This window comes from Ichthyophthirius multifiliis (assembly GCF_000220395.1).
Source record: "Ichthyophthirius multifiliis unplaced genomic scaffold scaff_1120509251244, whole genome shotgun sequence".
NCBI classification, from domain to species: domain Eukaryota; phylum Ciliophora; class Oligohymenophorea; order Hymenostomatida; genus Ichthyophthirius; species Ichthyophthirius multifiliis.
The window spans coordinates 125,589-143,683 of record NW_004086063.1 but is presented as its reverse complement, the minus strand read 5'-3'; the positions used below and the strand labels follow the sequence as shown (position 1 = coordinate 143,683).

The window sequence follows — 18,095 nt, the reverse complement described above, 5'->3', positions numbered from 1 at the left end:
ATAATAATAATAATAAAATTCTTAGAAATTTAAACTATATAAGATGTATTTTTTTTTTATTTAAATAATTATAAATTATTTATTATATTTTTAAATGTTTTTTACAAAAGTAAAAATTTCATTAAACAATTCATAATATTTTAAATATGACTGCTGAATATTTTGAAAAAAAAATAAAGAAGATTATTTAGGAAGATTAAGATTGTGAAATAGATAATTTAATTAGAGGTCCTATAAATTTGTTGATAGATACTCAAAAAAAATTAAATAATAATAATAATTATTGAAATAAAATTAATTAATTTAATTTGGCAAAATTTTTTATTTTAAATAAAATTTTTATTACATTTTTTTAGATTTGGTATATAAAAAAAGTACTAACTAATTCTATTTGTTTATTTAATTATAAAAATTTACATTAATATTTATGAATTAACATAAAAATAAAATTTTGAGTACATATATATATATTAATTTTAAGTTAAATTATAATAAGGTAAAATATTATATTTACATTATAATGTAATTACAATTTTTAAATTTTTATATTTTTAATATAAATAGTATTAATTATGAGTTATTTAAAAAATATATTTTAAATAAGAATAATATATATTATTTGTTTTTGTATATTTATCTTATTGTTTTATCCTGCCATAGAATATTATATATATATATATATATATATATATATTTTATATAATTTTTTTTTATTTTTACTCAAAAAAATTAATCAAAATTGAAAAAGCAATTATAATATTTTATTGTATATTTAACTTTAAAAATATATTAAAAAAAAAAAATTAAATGCAATAATAAATATATATATACTACTTAAAATAATTTTATTTTTAAAAATTTAATTATAAAAGATATTATTTAAAGTATAAATTAATTAATATTTTTTAAATGCTCTATTATTCTTTTTATATTTACTTTTATTATAACAATATAACATAAATCACAAATTATTTTATTATATTTAATATAATAAAAATAATAATTATAAAATACTATTATTTTTAATATATGTTTATAATCAAATTGGTCGAATAAAGTCTTTTCTTTTAGTCTTAATTAAATGATATTATTTTTATTTACAAATTTGAAAAGCTTTTTTTTATTTTTCAACATCTTTAATTTTTGCAAGTTTAATCCACCAATCAGGATCAGCTTCTAAAAATTCTTAAAAATATTTAGAAAAATTCTAATGAGCATAAAGCTAAAGAATAAATTCATTATTCAATTTATTTTATTTGTAGTATTAAATAAATTCTTATAAAATTTTTTAATTAGCCATATATTTTTTTACCATAGTCCTGTAAAATCCTTTAAGAATGTTTTTTGTATAATTACTATCATTCTTATGGCTTTTTATCTTTTTAACTAAAACAGTCTCATTAGAAACTGTAGAAATATTTTATTATTATAATTAAGCTTACATAAATTAATCATTTTATTAATATAATTATTAAATCTTTTTTTTATAATTGTTTTTCTTTATTTTCTTTTGATAATATTAGTTCACATATTCTACTTTTATTTATTATATGTTACTTTTAGATTTAATATTTTCTATTATTTATTTATTTTTAAGATTTTACTATTCTTATTCTTAAAAAATATTCAAATTATTTTAAATATATTATTATTCTTATTATTATTATAATAAATATTATTATTATTAATGATATATATATTATTTTTATATTTAATTATTTACATTTGTTTATCTTTTATTTATATTATCACTGTTTAAATAATTTTATTACTGTAAGATATTCAATTAATTATTAGGTAGAACTGATTAAATAGGCAAATAAATATTTTAAAAGTTAATTTATTGTTAATATAAATTAGGAATATAATATTAAGTATTAGATAAAGGATTTAATGTATAGTTTATAAGCATTAATTGTAATTTTTATATAATCTTTTTATTTATTTTAATTTTTTCAATATAATGATAATTATTTTTATTTGAAATAAATTATAAATAGATATATTGTTAAAAGAATAAATCATTATTAAATACAAATATAAAAAATAATTTTACTGAAATTTATTTATAGATTCTTATATTTTTTTTCCAGTAATACTTTATAAATTAAATTTATTGCGTCATAAAATTAAATAAAATTTCTTTTTTAATTTATTTAAAAAAAATATTAATTTAATAATAAGAATAAAAAAAGTTTCAATATTCTAGATAAATTTTTTAATATTAGTATATATTATGATATATAAAAATAAATTAATATAATATTTATATATTATATATATAAACCTTATTTTTTTAAAACTTTATTTATTATAATAGTTTTTTTATTTAAATAGATTTTATTATTTAAACTAAAATTAAAATAAAAAGTAATATTTTTATTTTTTCAATAAATTTTAAAACTAAAAAAAGACAATTATCCATTTTTCTTGTATTTATTTTTGTTGATAGAGTATTTAAAAAAATTTAAAGATGAAATAAACAATTAATATGTATAAAAATGCAATAAATCAAAATATGTTAAGTATTTTGATTAATTTTATTTTTTATAAAGCATTACTTAAGCTTTTTTTTATAGATTATTAATAGGCAAGTAATAAAAAAATCAATAATTCCAATATTTTTATTAAAGAATAATAATATATTTTTTTGAAATAAATTATTTTCTTTTACAAAATTATTTATAGTCCAATAAATTATTAAAAAATATTTTACAAAAAAATTACCTGACAAGAATTTAAATATTAATAATAATAAATAAATTTATCTAATTTTTCTATGGTTATTGTAATAAATATAAAGGATTGTTAATTAATAAAATATTATATAATATTTTTATTCATAATAAATTTAAATAATTAAAATAAAAAGTAATTTTATTTAAAAAAAAAAAAAAAAAATTTATCATTTTTTAATTTTTTTTTTAAATAAGGCTAAATTTTTATATTATTATTTTATTTTATTTTATTTTTTATTTACATATATAGTGAATTAATTATGTACATATCTAAAAATAAGTATTAAAATAACTTTTCTCTGTATATAAGCCATATTTATATTTTATTCAATTTAAGTAAATTATTTAAAAAATAATAATAATTTGGTTCTATAAAATTTTATAAAAGGAATTTAATAACTTAAATTAAATATAATAAACAATTTTTCATTAAACTTAATAAAATGTTTAATAAAACTATTTAAAATTCTTATCATCAATATAAATATAAGAAAAAATTATATTAATAAATAATCAAATTAAAATTATATTATGTATTAATATAATCATAATTTTCATAAAAATCTAAACTGTAAAAATATAACCAAATATTTTATCTATAAAATTTGAATATTTTAAAACAATTTAGTTAATAATAATATTAAAATAAATAATGCATTAATAATAGGCAAATAATATTTCTAACATTAAATATAAAAAAATAATTAAAATTTTAAAAAATTATTAAATAACTTTATATTATTTCTAATTTTTTTATTAAGATTTTTATTAAATTTAAAAATTATATAATCACTTTATTAAGAAATAAAAAATTAATTTGGTTATCATCTTTTTATTTATTATAAATAATTTACTTAAATAAATAATATTTAATTAATATTAATTCAAGCATTTGTAAAACTATTTATTATGTTAAATTGTAGTTTATTATAAGTTAAAATATAATTATTCTATAAATTATTATAACATCATATAAAAAAATACATTTATACATATCATTATTTATTTTTTATTTTTTATATAATTTAGTATAAAAATAATTTACTTTTTTATTTTAATTAATGTTTTTATTACTTTTTTTGATTTACCAAAATAAAAAAAAGATAATCAACAAAAGTTAAAATAAAAATTTGTATGTTATCAAACACGTGTATATTCTTTTTCAATATTTAAGATTTTTATCTGAATTATTAAATGCTTTATTATAATTTATAACATATTATTAATCTATATTTAATAATATTTAGCCATTATTTTATCCAATATTTTGTGTATATTTAAAAAAATAATATTAATATGAAATTGTATTTTTATTTTTATTAAAATCTAATCTAAACAAATAATAACTCTAAGAATAAACAATCATATTGATTTCCATCATAATTGTTTAATATTTAAAGATTTAAAAATAATAATTTATTTTATTATAATATAATAGAAAATAAATTAACTTTAACTAAATATTTAATTATATAAATTTCTTTAATATTAAAACATAAAAATATAAACATTAAGAATTAATTAATTTTTTTTTTCCGAACAAATGAAACTTTTTTTTTTTTTTTCATTATTCATCATTTAAAATTTAAAAATTATTAATGATTTATATAATGTTTTATTATATTTATATTAAAAATATTTTTTCTTCATTTTTCAACAACATCTTTTATTTTTTTTAAACATTCTAACACATTATTCTCATTTAATTTTCCCTATCCTCCGTTTTTACTATGGACTAGGACTCCTTATTTTCCATTCACATAAATTTCAAAACATTATGTATACCCAGGTATAACTTTTTTTTCTATTTATGCATTTGGATATGCCATAGTTATGCAATTCTTGGTAAACTCGAATGTATTATGATAACCTCAAGAACCACAATATTCGATTAAGACATCAAATTAAGCATGCTTATTACATTAAAAGTTTTTTACTGGTTCAGGTATAGAAGCTTTTCCACCCATTTTAATTTTATTTTTCTAGTTTTTTTATATAATAATTAATTAATTATATGTTATATTTTAAAATATAAAACTATTATATAAATAATACAATAAATAATGTTTTTTTTTCCCATTTAATATTTAAATATTAATTGTTCTATATATTTTTTTATTTTTCCTTATTTTTATATTTAAGTATTAAATAAATAAAAGAGATTGTCACTATTCTTTTTTTATTTTGTTAATTTAGTTTTTTTAAAAAAATATTACAATAGAATAAAGTAAAAAACAATATAATTTTTTACAAAAAAAGAAAAACATTTTTTTTTTTAAAAAAAAAAAAAATTAGAAATTATTTTAAATGAAATTTTCATTATGTTTATTACGTTTTTATTATTATAAAATATATTTTTATATTATCCTATTAAATAATAGTTTTATTTATTATAATTTAATATGAATTACATAATAATGATTATTAAATACTTTTTGTTTTATTAGTATTTAATCATAATTAATAAAGTAACTATTTTATATTTATTTATATTTTTTTTTTGTTAATTTTTAGTTTTGAATTTATAAAAAATGAAAAAAATATTCAAATCAAGATGTTACAAAGAAAAGCTAAAAAGCCATAAAGAAACAATAATAAAGCTATACTCACCTTATGGATTTAATTTCTCTTAGAAAATTCTTTATTCAGCTTCAAAAGATGGAAGTGTTAGAAGTTATTTTTAAATTTATATTCTAACTTTATCAACAACAAAAAATAGTTTGGGATTTAGAAGAAAAATAAATAAAATCTAAAATAGAATTAAAGAGAGAAAATTTAAACATTACTTAAACATCAGGAATTTAAACAAATCATAATTTAGATTAATCAAATATTAACAATAATAATTAAGAAGTTTATATAAATTTATTTATTTTTTTTAAAAAAAAAATATATATATAATTAAAAAAAGGAATTAAATATTTTTACTGTAATTCATTTTCATGATACCTTTATATATGGTGGATTTAAAGACGGTTTAATAATAAAATATGATTTAAAAACAGGCGAATAACTATAAAGAATTAAAGGACATAAAGATAAAATCACAGAAATAGACTCATATAACGCTTATTAAATTATATCTTCATCATTTGACTCGACAATAAGAATATGGAATATTTAAGTAAAATAAATTAAGAAATATAAAATATAAATATAAAAAGACATAAGAAGAATAATAAATAATATTAGTAAATGGCAGTATAAATTTAATGAGATTAAGTAGCAAAAGCATCTACATAATAGTTTAAAATGATATATTTATGGAAATAAGTTAAAATGTATATAAAAAAATGTAAATATATAAATTAATTTTTTTTTTAAAAAAAAATAATTTTGCTAAAAAAAAAAGACTAAATAAATTATTTAAATTCGTAAATTTTAAGAGGAAAGCATAACTTCTTTTATATATCATAATTAACTTTTATACTTGGCAACAATATAAAATACAATTTTAATTTATGATATTTAGAATGTTAATTCTGAAAAACCTGTATAAGTACTTACATAATTAGATGAATGGGTTTTTACTATGAAAGTTTTTAATAATTATTTATATACTGCAGGTGATGATTGCAAAATTAAAACTTGGAATTTAGAAAAAGGATGTAATATTTAAAAAAAGAAAAAATATATATTTTTTTTTATTTTTTTTGAATAAGGTAAATTATAAGAAGAATTTGAAGGACATCTAAATGGAGTTTCTTGCTTGGAATTTATAGATAATATGATGTATAGTGGATCTTATGATACTTAAATTTTATCTTGGAGTTTAACAGATATGTATGATAGAATAAGGGAAAAAAATATTATGTTTTTAGAAGATATATGGAGTAGAAAATATGAAGCTTTCTGTAGTATTATGTACAAAAAAAAAAGAAGTAAAAAAGGAAAAAAGACAAAAAAATGAACAAAAAAGGAAAAAAAAAACAAAAATATTATATTTGTTTATATTATATTATATTAAAAAATAAAAAATATTGAAAAATATTATATAAAAATAAAATAAATATAAAAAAAATTTATTAAATTTAGATTATATTATAAAAAATAAATATTATGTATTATAAATTTTAAAAAAATTATATATATATATTATTAATAATAAAATATATAAAATAATTTTATCTAAAATATATTTTATTTAAAATTAATATTTATATATAATTTTCTAATATAAAAATATATATAAATATTATTTGATATTGTATATAAGAAAAACAATTTTTTTAATAAATAAAATATATATATATTGTAAAAAAACTAATACAAGAAATAAAAACAAATTAAAATATTTTTTTAATAAAATATATATATATATAATATATATATATAATTTTATATTTTTTATTAAGCTTAATTTTTTAATAATTTTTTTAATTATAATAATTTTTTTTTACTCTTTTTATATTTTTCTTTATATTTTTTTATTTTTTAATTCATAATTTTAATAATAAAGTTTTTATTTTTATAAATATATATTATTATTATTATATTATATTATCCCATTTTTACCCCTTCTTTTTTTATTTAAATTTCCTTTCATCTACATATTAATGCTTAATTTCTATATTATTTAATTATAAACATTACACATAAAACTTTACAATTAAAAATATTTTAATAAAGAATTCTATAAGATTTTATAATTTTAAGTTTTTTTCAAAAAAATAATCAAAAAAAATGGATTTAAAAAAGTTAAAGACTAATTTAGAACAACATTTGAAAAATTGTTAAGAAATTTTAGTAAAATCAATATAAAAACAAGAGTCTCATATAATTAAATATTTCTAAAGGTTTTAAAAAAAGCAGATTGAAAATTTGAATAACAATTTAATGACAATATTTTAACATTTAAAGAAACTGGATTATGACCATAATTTAACTCCTCATATGATTCAAAACGTCGAAAATATGAAAATCCCTGATTTTTCCTTAATAATAAAATAACAAATAAGAATTCCATTAAAGAATTCTCTTTTTTAATTATAATTTGATTTTCCTTCAATTAATTAAATACCTTTAAGCTTTGATTTGAAACATAGAAAATCGCTTTTCAAAGTTTAAGCTTGTAACACTGTTGAATAAATATCTTGTATACAAAACGTATCTGTAAATAAGCTTGCTGCAGGAATAGGTAACTTAATAAAAATAATAGATGTTGAAAAGGAAAAAATATTAGTTTCAATATTAGCACATACAGATAAAATAACAAGTCTTAATAATTACGTTTAGAATTCTTAAAAATATTTAATAAGTACATCTTTAGATAAAAGATGTTAAATAATAAATAGTTCAGATTATAAATTATTCAAAACCTTAAACTTAAAACGTTAATGCATTTATAGTACTTAAATAGATAAAAATATTCTTGCAATACAATAAAATGAAGCTATTTCTATTTATAAAAGCATGTAGAAAAAGGTTGGAGAATTCCGAAACCAAAACTTAGTTGGGAAATTCACATTTTGTAAAAAGTCTAGAATTTTATTAATACATTCAAAAACAAAATCAGGTTCTATAAGTCTTATTAATATTCGAAACATGAAAATAATTAAATAATATTAATGCAATTTTGTTTAATGTTTATTCATAAAAACAATCGGCTAAAATAAAGCCATTTTAATAAACTTAAATTGTATTGTTTTATTTAATTTCTTAAATGGTAATTTTGAAAAAAACTAAAATTTAAATATTAATTCAAGTATTTGTTCTGTAAGTGATTTGAATGATAATTCCCACGTTGCTATTATTACTAATAAAAATGAAGTTATAATATTTGATTTTATTAATTTTAAGGTTTAAAGTTAAAATAAATTGGGAGGAAAATCAGGAATTAGAAATATTTAATTTATGAATGATGGACAAAATTTTGCTTTGAGTACTGTTAATGGAGAAATTAAATTATGTCAATTTAATAGACATTATAATTGAAAAAAAATAAAATAAAAATAAAAATAATGTATGAATATACCACTTGTTCTGATATTATTTTTTATTTTCGCTGTATTTTTTTTTTAAAAAAAAATGGCAAATAAGCAGAAAAAATAAAAAACTAATCAGAACAAGTTATATATAATATTTATATTTTTTTTATCAATTAATCATATAGAAATTTTAATTTTAATTCTATTCTTTCTATTATTATTAATTTTAATTCTCATATTTTTATTATTATTATTAATTTTAATTCTCATCTTTCTTTTATTATTAAATTTAATTTTATTGACTTTTTTTTTAATCTATTTTTTTCTTCTATTAACTTGTGTCCAGACTCATACCTATATTTATACATGAATATCAGAGAAATAAGAGCCGTAAAAGCAATTAGAGAATACAAAACATAAATATGTTAATTAAAAAAATTAAACATAATACAAGCATAATAGTCCTAGATATAAAAACAAACATCTAATCAACACTATACCCAGCTAACTAAACTATCTCTTTTTAACCATTGAAAGAATGAGTCCTAATTGGTCCTCTAAGAGTCTAAAGAGTAGAATATGAAACACCAAAGCTAATACTTGAGAAAATAAGGTAAATATAGTATTCAATATTGACAGCTAATATTGAAAAAATTATAAACAATAAAGCAAAATACAATGATGTTGTTATAATAAGTTTTTTTTAAAGGGTTAATTTCTATATCTATCATATAGAAATCCAGTAATTATGCTTATTAAAAATTTTGTTAATGTAGCTATTATTTACAAAATTAAAAAAAGTCCAAAAAATTAACCATTAGGAGATATCATGTTACCGAATTTCGAATTATGCTGGATATATTGAGAAATAAGTATTCCTTAATATTACCAAAAAGAAAACAAAAAACCAAATAATATGTATATAGGAATTAATTGCCTCCCTATAGGTTTTTTATTAATATATTAAATTATGTGTTTCCATTTTATTATTATTTATTTATTTTATGGCTATTATTTGTCATCTTACTGCTCTTATTCTTCTTATTATTTTAATTATGATTTAAACGTATTAGAAAATGAATTACTACTACTAAAGGAATCTCTTTTTAAAAATGAAATTCCTTGCTAACTTTCTAATCTCATTTAATATAAAGATTCTCTGTAAACTTATATATCTTATTAATTATATTCATCGTTTTTTTATTCAAATTCAGAAGCTGAACGCGTTTCCTAAATAATTTAAGCATCATTATTATTTTCAATGTCTTTTTTACTTTTTGTTCTTTGATTAGGCAATATATCTTCTTTTTTTAGATCTTCTTTTTCGAAAGGTTAAATTGCTTTATTAATATACTTCTTATTTTTAAAAGTACAAAAAAGGAAAGAAATGCTAGACAGAAACGAAAGTGCGCAATTATAAATTAAAAAAACTTACAAATTTTATTCTCTAATTAATATAAAACTAAAAATATAACCAAGCAATCCTGAAAAAGCATTAATAGACCAAAACAAACTACTATATTTTCCCCTTTAGTCTGTTCTTACTTATGTTCCTTTTTTTATGATAAAATGCAGTTTTTTTTAAAAAAAATACCTTAATAAATATCTTTCATAAACCATAAAAAACTACACCCTATTCCAGATATAGAACTCATGATAATAGAAAATAAGTAAATAAAAATATCAGAACACTCTAAATCCTTTTGATTTACATCAAATTTATTTTTTAAACAATGTCCAAAGACAAAAGCTACAATTGATAAGAAAGAAAGCAAAAAAGCACTACCCGAAAAAAGAAAATTTAAGTATTTTTTAGGTGTTAAAAAATATATTCTAGGAGTAATAAAGAATTAAAATATTACAAACATAAAATATTTACTTATTAAACATATTTATCCTAAATTATTCTTACCATAATAAGAAAATAATGATATAATTAGTCCTTCAATAGAATCATGTGCCATATAAAGTAAAAAGAAAGATAAGGAAAGCTTTATTACACGTATTTTTTTCATTTTTTTTTAATATTAAGTACTCAATTTTTTAGCTTTGGAATTTAATTATGGAGAATAATCGTTATTAGTAACTAAATTTTGTTAAAGCATTTTTAATATTTTTTTAAATTTTAATTGATTAGAATTAATTTATTTTATTTAATGTTAAAAGTTGGAATTTTATTTAAAAGAAGCAAATAATTAAAATTAGGTAACTATAGGTATATTTAATTAAATGATTTTTTTATTTAGTCTAAATTTAATAATTTATTTTTTTTATTGTTAATTTTATAGGATAAATATATATAATTAAATAAGTTATTATTAAAAAAATACAATTATTATAATAAAAAGAAAAAATGGATTAAGATATCGAAAAAGTAAATGAAAATTTAGATTAAATAATATCAAATTTGAATTCAAGTGATTAACTATTACAAAAGCTTTATGAAGAATAAAATATAGATAAATTAGGGGAAAATATATCATTATCAGATTATGCTTAATTAAATAATACTTTAGCATATCATTTAAACTCTTTATATTATGGTAATTAATAAAATATTAAGGAAAAATATAATTTTTTTTATACTTTTATTATAACCTTATAAAAGTTTTCTTAAAATCAAACGGATTTCAAATCAAAGATCATAAAATAAACACTTAGTTAGTAAATAAAATGCTATTTTAATTAAATTAATAATTTATTTTTTTTTAAAAAAAAAGACAAAAGTAAAAAATTATATGTAAAAATTAAAATCAGCAGTAGATAATTAATAAATTAATGAAACTGAAAATAAAAATAATATATAAATAAATTAAGAAGAACTAAAAAGAACTATTTAAAGTTCTATAAGTCATAATCAAAGGCTTTAAGGGCAAGAAGAAAAATTGAAATAAAGCAAATAATCATAAGTAAAGTTACATAGAGGTACTATTATTCCAAGCGAAAGACATTTAAATTGGAGAAAGCAAATAGAAGATATGTTAGAAGAATAATGATTAAATTTTTATAAAAGTAAATAAATGTAATTTTAGCTTTAAGAAAAATACATAATCTTATAAATTGTAAAATACATAATTAAATATTTTATATTTATGTTTTTAAATTTATAATTTTAATATTTCTAAAATTATTTTTATATAAATATTATTATATTATAAAACAAATAATCCACGTAAAAATTTAAATTTAATTTTTTTTTTTTTTTTTTTTTACAATAGGTTAACATAAAAATATAATTATATATTATCAAAATTCTATTTTAAAACCCGCTCAAAAAACTAAATAATTATTCTTTAATAAAAAATAAAAAACAAAGTCAAAGTAATATTTAAGAGAAAGAAAAAAATAAAATATATATACATATATAAATAATTATAATATTTAAAATTATTAAAAAAAGCAAAAAAAAAAGCAGTATTTTTATTAAAAAAAAAAAATGGCACTTGTAAACATCCAAAATATTTAATTCTAAAACAATCCTAGTCCGTTTTAAAGTCCTTTAAGATTAGATATAACATTCGAATGTCTGAAATAGATACCTGAAGAAATCGAATGGTAGCTAATATATATTGGATCAGCAAAAGATGAATTATACGACTAAGTTCTTGATAAATTTTCAATGGGTGATTTAGACCAAGGAGTAATGTAATTTACAATAGAAAGTAATCCTCCAGATCATACTAAAATACCTTCGAAAGAAGATTTACTAGGAGTAACAGCAATAATACTTACAGTATCTTACAGAAACTAGGAATTTTTCAGAGTAGGATATTATGTATATAATCAATATACAGATCCAGAGTTAATAGAAAATGATCCTACAGAAGTTCTTATAGATAAAGTAGAGAGAAATATTTTAGCTAATTAACCAAGAATAACACATTTTAATATAAAATGGGGTAATGAAGAAGAGAAAATTCCAGATTAAAATAATAATAATTTTAACAATGTAATGTAAGATATGTAATAATTAAATAATCATATGCAAAATATGTTACCAAACCCTTTTTAAAAATATGAGACTATAGATAATAATAACTCTACTAATAATAATTATATGTTTGCCGAAGGATTAAATATTCCAATGAGTAATGCTTTTTAAACTTTAAATTGTATGAATCCTTATTGAAATTTTATATAATGATACTTTTTAAAAAAATTATTAAAAGTAAAAAAGTGATAAATAAATAATATAATTATATATGTATATTTTTTTTTCACTTTGCTTGTTACTATTTTTTTAAAATTATCTAAAAGTAGAGGGAAAAAAATTATAATTTTTATTTATTTGAAAATTAATATATATAATATTTTTAATAAATTATATATTTTAAATATTTGTTAACTTAGTTTATTTATTTTTAAAAATAAATTCTATAAAATTTTTCTCACTTTATATATTTTAATATCAAGAGAAAAATCTCAATATATTAAATAAATAAATTAATAAATAAAGATATTTTTATTAAGTTATATAGATATTTCTTTTAATAAATAAATATATAATAATGCATATTTCTTTATTAATTAAATATCTATACTTATTAAAATATATATTTTTATAAATTTAAAATAAAAAAAATTAAACATTTTAAAAATTATATATTGATAACAGATGTGTAAATACACTTATTATACGTTTTAAAACTGTTAATGTTATTTATTTAAATTCGAATTTTTGTAAAAAATTAAATTTTAATTCAAAAATTGGCTTAAAATTCGGCTTCCATAAAAAATAAAATTTAAGTATATTTATTCATCAAAATTTATCGAATTAGTATCTATTATTACAAAGATTGATTTAATTTAGAAAATTTAAATTAAATAATTTTTTATTAAAATTTTACTATGTAAATTAAATAGACATGATTAAATAGATTATTTATCCTTAACTTTTATATATATAATTTAAAAAAAAAATAAGATTTATTGAAAAAATATATTATTTAAGATAACAAAAAAATTATCGTATATATAAATTAAAAAAAAAAAATACGACATATATAATATTAAATATAAGTATAATATAAAAAAAAATCATTCTACTGTAGCATTTGTGCATTTACCTTCAGAAGTACCAAATGTAAATTAGTTATTCCCAAATGTCCAATCAAGAGTAAAAATACCAGAACTATTTTTTTTCTAAAATGATTAAATAAACTGGTAATATCCATTTTAATATTCAAATAATCTTATTTCATTTGTATTTGTTGAACCAGCAGCAATATATTAATTAGAAAATTTAGAAAACTAACAGGTATATACAAAACTTTTTTAATTTTCTGAATTATTCCATAATATATCTTAAATTTTATTTCTATTTCTTAAATCCCAAATTTAAAGTTATTTATCACCCCTAAAAGATCCAGTCAAAATTTAATTTTCTTTATAATCTAAAGCGTCTCCATATACCTATGGACCATAAATATATCCTTGAGTTGAATTAGTTCTTAAATCCCAAATTAAAACATTAATATCCCATCCTGCCTATAAAAATATATGTATATATATATAAATATATCATATATATATATATATTTATATTTAATTATATATTTTTTTTATTTTTTTAATATTTTTATTTTTTTTATATAAATTTTTTATTTAAATAATTTTTTATATTTTTAATTTTTAATTTATATAAAATAAATTTTTAAAATTAATTATATATATCTTAATATAAAATATATATTTACTGTTATTAGCGTATTTTCATCTATAAATTTTGATGCATATATTCTATTTTTATGTTCTGAACAAATTCCTTTTTACAAAATTGTAGCTTTTTTTTTCCAATATCGTAAAGCCTTACTTTTGCATCAGATCCTGCAGTTATAAATTTTTTTCCGTCTTAACTAAAATCGCAAGTATATAAATCTATAGATTCTTCTTCCTAATATTTAGCAAGAATTTATTAAGAAGTAGCATGCCAATATATACATTTTCCTCCAGCATATGTAGTTAAAAATGCATTCTATATTTGACTTTTTTTTGATGTATTCCATCTAATACATGTAGCAGGGTTAGATTTATTACCTAAAGTATCATTTAATGTATACATAGTTTAAACTAATTTATTTTTTTATTTTAAAGATTTATTAAAACATATTTATTATTGTACATTTTGGTTTATAAATTATTCTCGATGAACCATCCTCAGAAGCTACTGCTATATATTAATCTGTTGGATCATACCTTAAACTAAGAATTTTATCATTTTCTGAACCAATTTATATTGTTTAATTTTCATTAATACATATAGTTTTTTGATCATATTATTTCTAATATTGGATATTATCGTTTTCTTTATTACTTTTTTTATTTAAATGTTTTTATAAAACTTTAATTACTTATTTAAAATATTATCATTATTTGTTTTATTTGCTTAAGTACTGGAATCTAGTTCAGTTGAAATAGAACCTTGTTTTGAATATTTTTTTTTCAATAATTCATTATTATTTATTTAAATTTAATTCATTTATTTTTAAATAATTTTTAATTTTTTTTAAAATTATATTAAATAGCTTTTTATTTTATTTTTTTTAAAATATCATATGATGTTTGTTAAAAATTAGAACTCCCAAAAAAGTTGAAAAATCAAAAATTTTATAATTGTTCAAATTTTTTTTTATTGTTTTAAAATTTTGAAGAGGAAGAAATAGTAATTTTATTTATAATTAACATATTTTTATTTTTTTCGTATAAAATTTTTCTGATATTTATTATAATTAAAAAAAAATATTGTTATAGAATAAATTTTAAAAAATAATAATAGAAGGAAAAACACAATGTCTATTTAAAAAACAATATTCAATATATTGAATATCTAAATTAAAAATAAAATTATTTAAATTAAAATAAAAAACATATAAGTTAAGATAAAAAAAAAAATGTTTTTCTAAATAATAAATAATAAGTTTGAAGTGTGAAATTATATGATTTTCAAGTAGTAAATGAGATTAATGAATTGTATTATTTACTGTGCATCAATTTTAAAAAATATTTATTATAAATAAAATTATTTATGTAAAATATTTAAAATTATATAAATAGATATATTAATTAATTTTATTATTTTGCTTTGCTTTTTATATGTTTTCTATATTTATTATAATTTTAAACCTAAATATGATTTTTTTTTTTAAAAGCCTTCTTCCAATAAATATTTATAATTAAAATTAATATATAATTGTTTAAGTGAAGATAATATAAATATATAAAATTAACTAAAATATTATTCAAAAAAATTGATTATATCATAAAAATAAAAAGAAATATAAAAATATTTAAAAAATTAAAATTAAATAATACATATTAAAAATACTAATATATCATATATTATTAAATTAAATATTTATGGTATGGTAATTTTTATTTATGGTAAATTTTTTTAATATAAAATATTAAAAAAAAAAATCATAAATTTAAAGGTAAAAAAATAAGAAATATGTATATAAACAATATAAATTTCTCAAGTAAATTAATAAAATCGGTTAATAGTTCTCCATAAAAAAGCTAGCTTAAAACTTCCCAAATATATTGTTCGCCTTAAACATCAAGAGGTTTAAAAAGTTCAAATGTAAAAACTATGAAGAAACCAATAAATTATATAAATGAAAACTAAGATATATAAAATTCTAATAACATCGAAATAATAGCTTTAAAAAACGAAATAAGTTTTAAGGACAAACAAGTTAAAGAACAAAAATATTTAATAGATTAACTTTTATTAATAGAAAAGCAAAAAAATACAACATATAAATCTTCTTTATTAATATCAAAATTATATATAGATATTATTTATAAATTATAAAATTACATAGGATAAATTGAAAAAGACAATGAAGGACTAGAGCTTAAAAATGCAAAACTAAGAAATTTATTAAGGCAAAATTTAAAATTCTAAGATTAAGCTTAAAATAATTATTAGGAAACATTAATTTCTTAATAAAAATATAATTAACCTTTAAATAATTATATAAAAAGAGTTAAATAAAACCCAAATAACTAAATTATTATCAAACACAGTGGAATTTTTAATATCGAAATTTAAGGAGATGAAATAAATAATATTTCTAATATTAATTCAAATAATTGATTTTTTTTAATTTATTAAATATAAAGGATTTATAAATAATATATTTATAAAAAAATGAATAAGAAAATACTAAATATTTAAGGTAGTTATTAAATCTTTTAATTAAAAAAATATTAATTAAAAAAACATTTTAAAACGAAAGCCTTTTCATTTTTTTATATACTTATTTTATTTATAAATAAATAATATTAATTTTACATTTTAGTTTTTATTTCTAAATAAAATAAAAATTAATTCCTTTAAAAAAAACAAAAAAATAAAAAAAAATATGGCTGAAATAGGAGGAAACAATTGGGCAGTTGAAGCTCTTCTCAGGGCAGAAGAAAAAGCAAACACCATAATTTAAAATGCTTAAAAAGAAAGGTTTTTTAATATTAAAATATATAAATAATTTATTTATACTTAAATATAAAAAAAGAGAAAAAAAATTGAAATAAGCTCGTTCTGCGGCAGATTAAGAGATAAATAAATTTAGATAAGAAATGGAATAGAAATTTAATGAAGATGTCAAAACTGTAAAAAAAAATTTTTGATTTTATTTTTTATTATAATTAAAAAAGAAATTCGGTAATACAAGTGACCATGATAATTTATTAATATAAACTGAAAATGATATTAAAAAAATAAACTAAGATTATGAATAGAACAAAGGAAAAGTTATTGATATGCTTATTGAAAGAATTATTAATGTAAAACTTGAAATCCCTGAAGTAGTTAAAGGTGATTTCAATAAAATGAAATAATGAAATAATGAAAAAATTGAAGTAATTTAAACAGTATTAAAATACTTTTAAATAAATTAAATATTTTTTGTTATCTTTATTTAGTGCTTTTTATTTTTTTATTATTATTATCAAAAAATAATAATTTTTTCATAAATATATAAGACAAAAATAAAGTTTTAGGTAATCTCTAAATTCAATAAACTTCATAATTAAATTTCATTATAATATTATTATTTTTAAAAACAATCATTATTTTAATTAATAAATTTAATATAATTTAACTTTTAAAATTATTATCTGTATTTTTTTTAACATGCTAAAGACAATTTTAAAAACCATTATTAAATAAAAAGCATTATAGAAATTTCTTTTATTATCATAACAAAATATTATAAATAATTTCTAACATCATAATAATTAGAAATAGTGAAATGAAATTAATTAACATTGATATAATCGCATTAAAAAATAGAAAATGTGTTTTAAATGAAATTTTAATTTCATATTAATTATTAGATATTTGTAAATTTATTTTTATATTTTCTTTTTATTTTTTTATATAAATATTGATTATGTACTAACCGAAAAAAATTTTTAAGTTTTATGA

At 15.5% G+C, this 18,095-nt stretch overlaps 5 protein-coding genes across 5 annotated transcripts, besides 28 other annotated features; 3 read left to right on the top strand and 2 right to left on the bottom strand. All coding sequences in view use genetic code 6, as the record gives it.

The window, feature by feature from the left end:
* Positions 1–661: 661 nt before the first annotated feature.
* Positions 662–694: a microsatellite.
* An 834-nt stretch (positions 695–1,528) lies between these two features.
* Positions 1,529–1,591: a microsatellite.
* Positions 1,592–1,643: 52 nt separating this feature from the next.
* Positions 1,644–1,687: a microsatellite.
* Positions 1,656–1,704: a microsatellite.
* Positions 1,705–2,315: 611 nt separating this feature from the next.
* Positions 2,316–2,352: a microsatellite.
* Positions 2,353–2,940: 588 nt separating this feature from the next.
* Positions 2,941–2,978: a microsatellite.
* Positions 2,979–3,423: 445 nt separating this feature from the next.
* Positions 3,424–3,467: a microsatellite.
* Positions 3,468–5,070: 1,603 nt separating this feature from the next.
* Positions 5,071–5,132: a microsatellite.
* A 323-nt stretch (positions 5,133–5,455) lies between these two features.
* Positions 5,456–6,486, top strand: IMG5_167470 (hypothetical protein; the record flags this gene model as incomplete). Its single annotated transcript, XM_004030081.1, has 4 exons — positions 5,456–5,591; positions 5,650–6,033; positions 6,091–6,346; positions 6,401–6,486. Coding segments are annotated over 3 exons (702 nt in total), but the record flags the coding sequence as incomplete, so codon positions are not given.
* Positions 6,487–6,722: 236 nt separating this feature from the next.
* Positions 6,723–6,756: a microsatellite.
* A 38-nt stretch (positions 6,757–6,794) lies between these two features.
* Positions 6,795–6,854: a microsatellite.
* Positions 6,853–6,899: a microsatellite.
* A 141-nt stretch (positions 6,900–7,040) lies between these two features.
* Positions 7,041–7,073: a microsatellite.
* Positions 7,045–7,073: a microsatellite.
* Positions 7,048–7,075: a microsatellite.
* A 51-nt stretch (positions 7,076–7,126) lies between these two features.
* Positions 7,127–7,174: a microsatellite.
* A 26-nt stretch (positions 7,175–7,200) lies between these two features.
* Positions 7,201–7,242: a microsatellite.
* Positions 7,243–7,560: 318 nt separating this feature from the next.
* On the bottom strand, positions 7,561–8,675 carry IMG5_167460 (hypothetical protein). The gene has a single exon (XM_004030080.1). It carries the CDS (start codon positions 8,357–8,359, stop codon positions 7,637–7,639), a length of 723 nt encoding a protein of 240 aa, XP_004030128.1. The 5' UTR covers positions 8,360–8,675; the 3' UTR covers positions 7,561–7,636.
* Positions 8,676–8,851: 176 nt separating this feature from the next.
* Positions 8,852–8,951: a microsatellite.
* Positions 8,856–8,960: a microsatellite.
* Positions 8,961–12,101: 3,141 nt separating this feature from the next.
* IMG5_167450 (hypothetical protein) lies at positions 12,102–12,794 on the top strand (the record flags this gene model as incomplete). Its single annotated transcript, XM_004030079.1, has 1 exon — positions 12,102–12,794. One exon carries the CDS (start codon positions 12,102–12,104, stop codon positions 12,792–12,794), a length of 693 nt encoding a protein of 230 aa, XP_004030127.1.
* Positions 12,795–12,960: 166 nt separating this feature from the next.
* Positions 12,961–13,003: a microsatellite.
* A 104-nt stretch (positions 13,004–13,107) lies between these two features.
* Positions 13,108–13,169: a microsatellite.
* A 452-nt stretch (positions 13,170–13,621) lies between these two features.
* Positions 13,622–13,679: a microsatellite.
* Positions 13,680–14,015: 336 nt separating this feature from the next.
* Positions 14,016–15,143, bottom strand: IMG5_167440 (hypothetical protein; the record flags this gene model as incomplete). Its single annotated transcript, XM_004030078.1, has 3 exons — positions 14,016–14,734; positions 14,787–14,977; positions 15,016–15,143. The coding sequence occupies 3 exons, from the start codon at positions 15,141–15,143 to the stop codon at positions 14,016–14,018; spliced, it is 1,038 nt and encodes a 345-aa protein (XP_004030126.1).
* Positions 14,161–14,221: a microsatellite.
* Positions 14,198–14,291: a microsatellite.
* Positions 14,203–14,258: a microsatellite.
* Positions 14,224–14,258: a microsatellite.
* Positions 14,224–14,298: a microsatellite.
* Positions 14,247–14,309: a microsatellite.
* Positions 15,098–15,159: a microsatellite.
* A 1,872-nt stretch (positions 15,160–17,031) lies between these two features.
* IMG5_167430 (vacuolar ATP synthase subunit, putative) lies at positions 17,032–17,509 on the top strand (the record flags this gene model as incomplete). The annotated part of the gene is made up of 3 exons (XM_004030077.1): positions 17,032–17,126; positions 17,182–17,278; positions 17,324–17,509. The coding sequence occupies 3 exons, from the start codon at positions 17,032–17,034 to the stop codon at positions 17,507–17,509; spliced, it is 378 nt and encodes a 125-aa protein (XP_004030125.1).
* Positions 17,510–18,095: the final 586 nt, after the last annotated feature.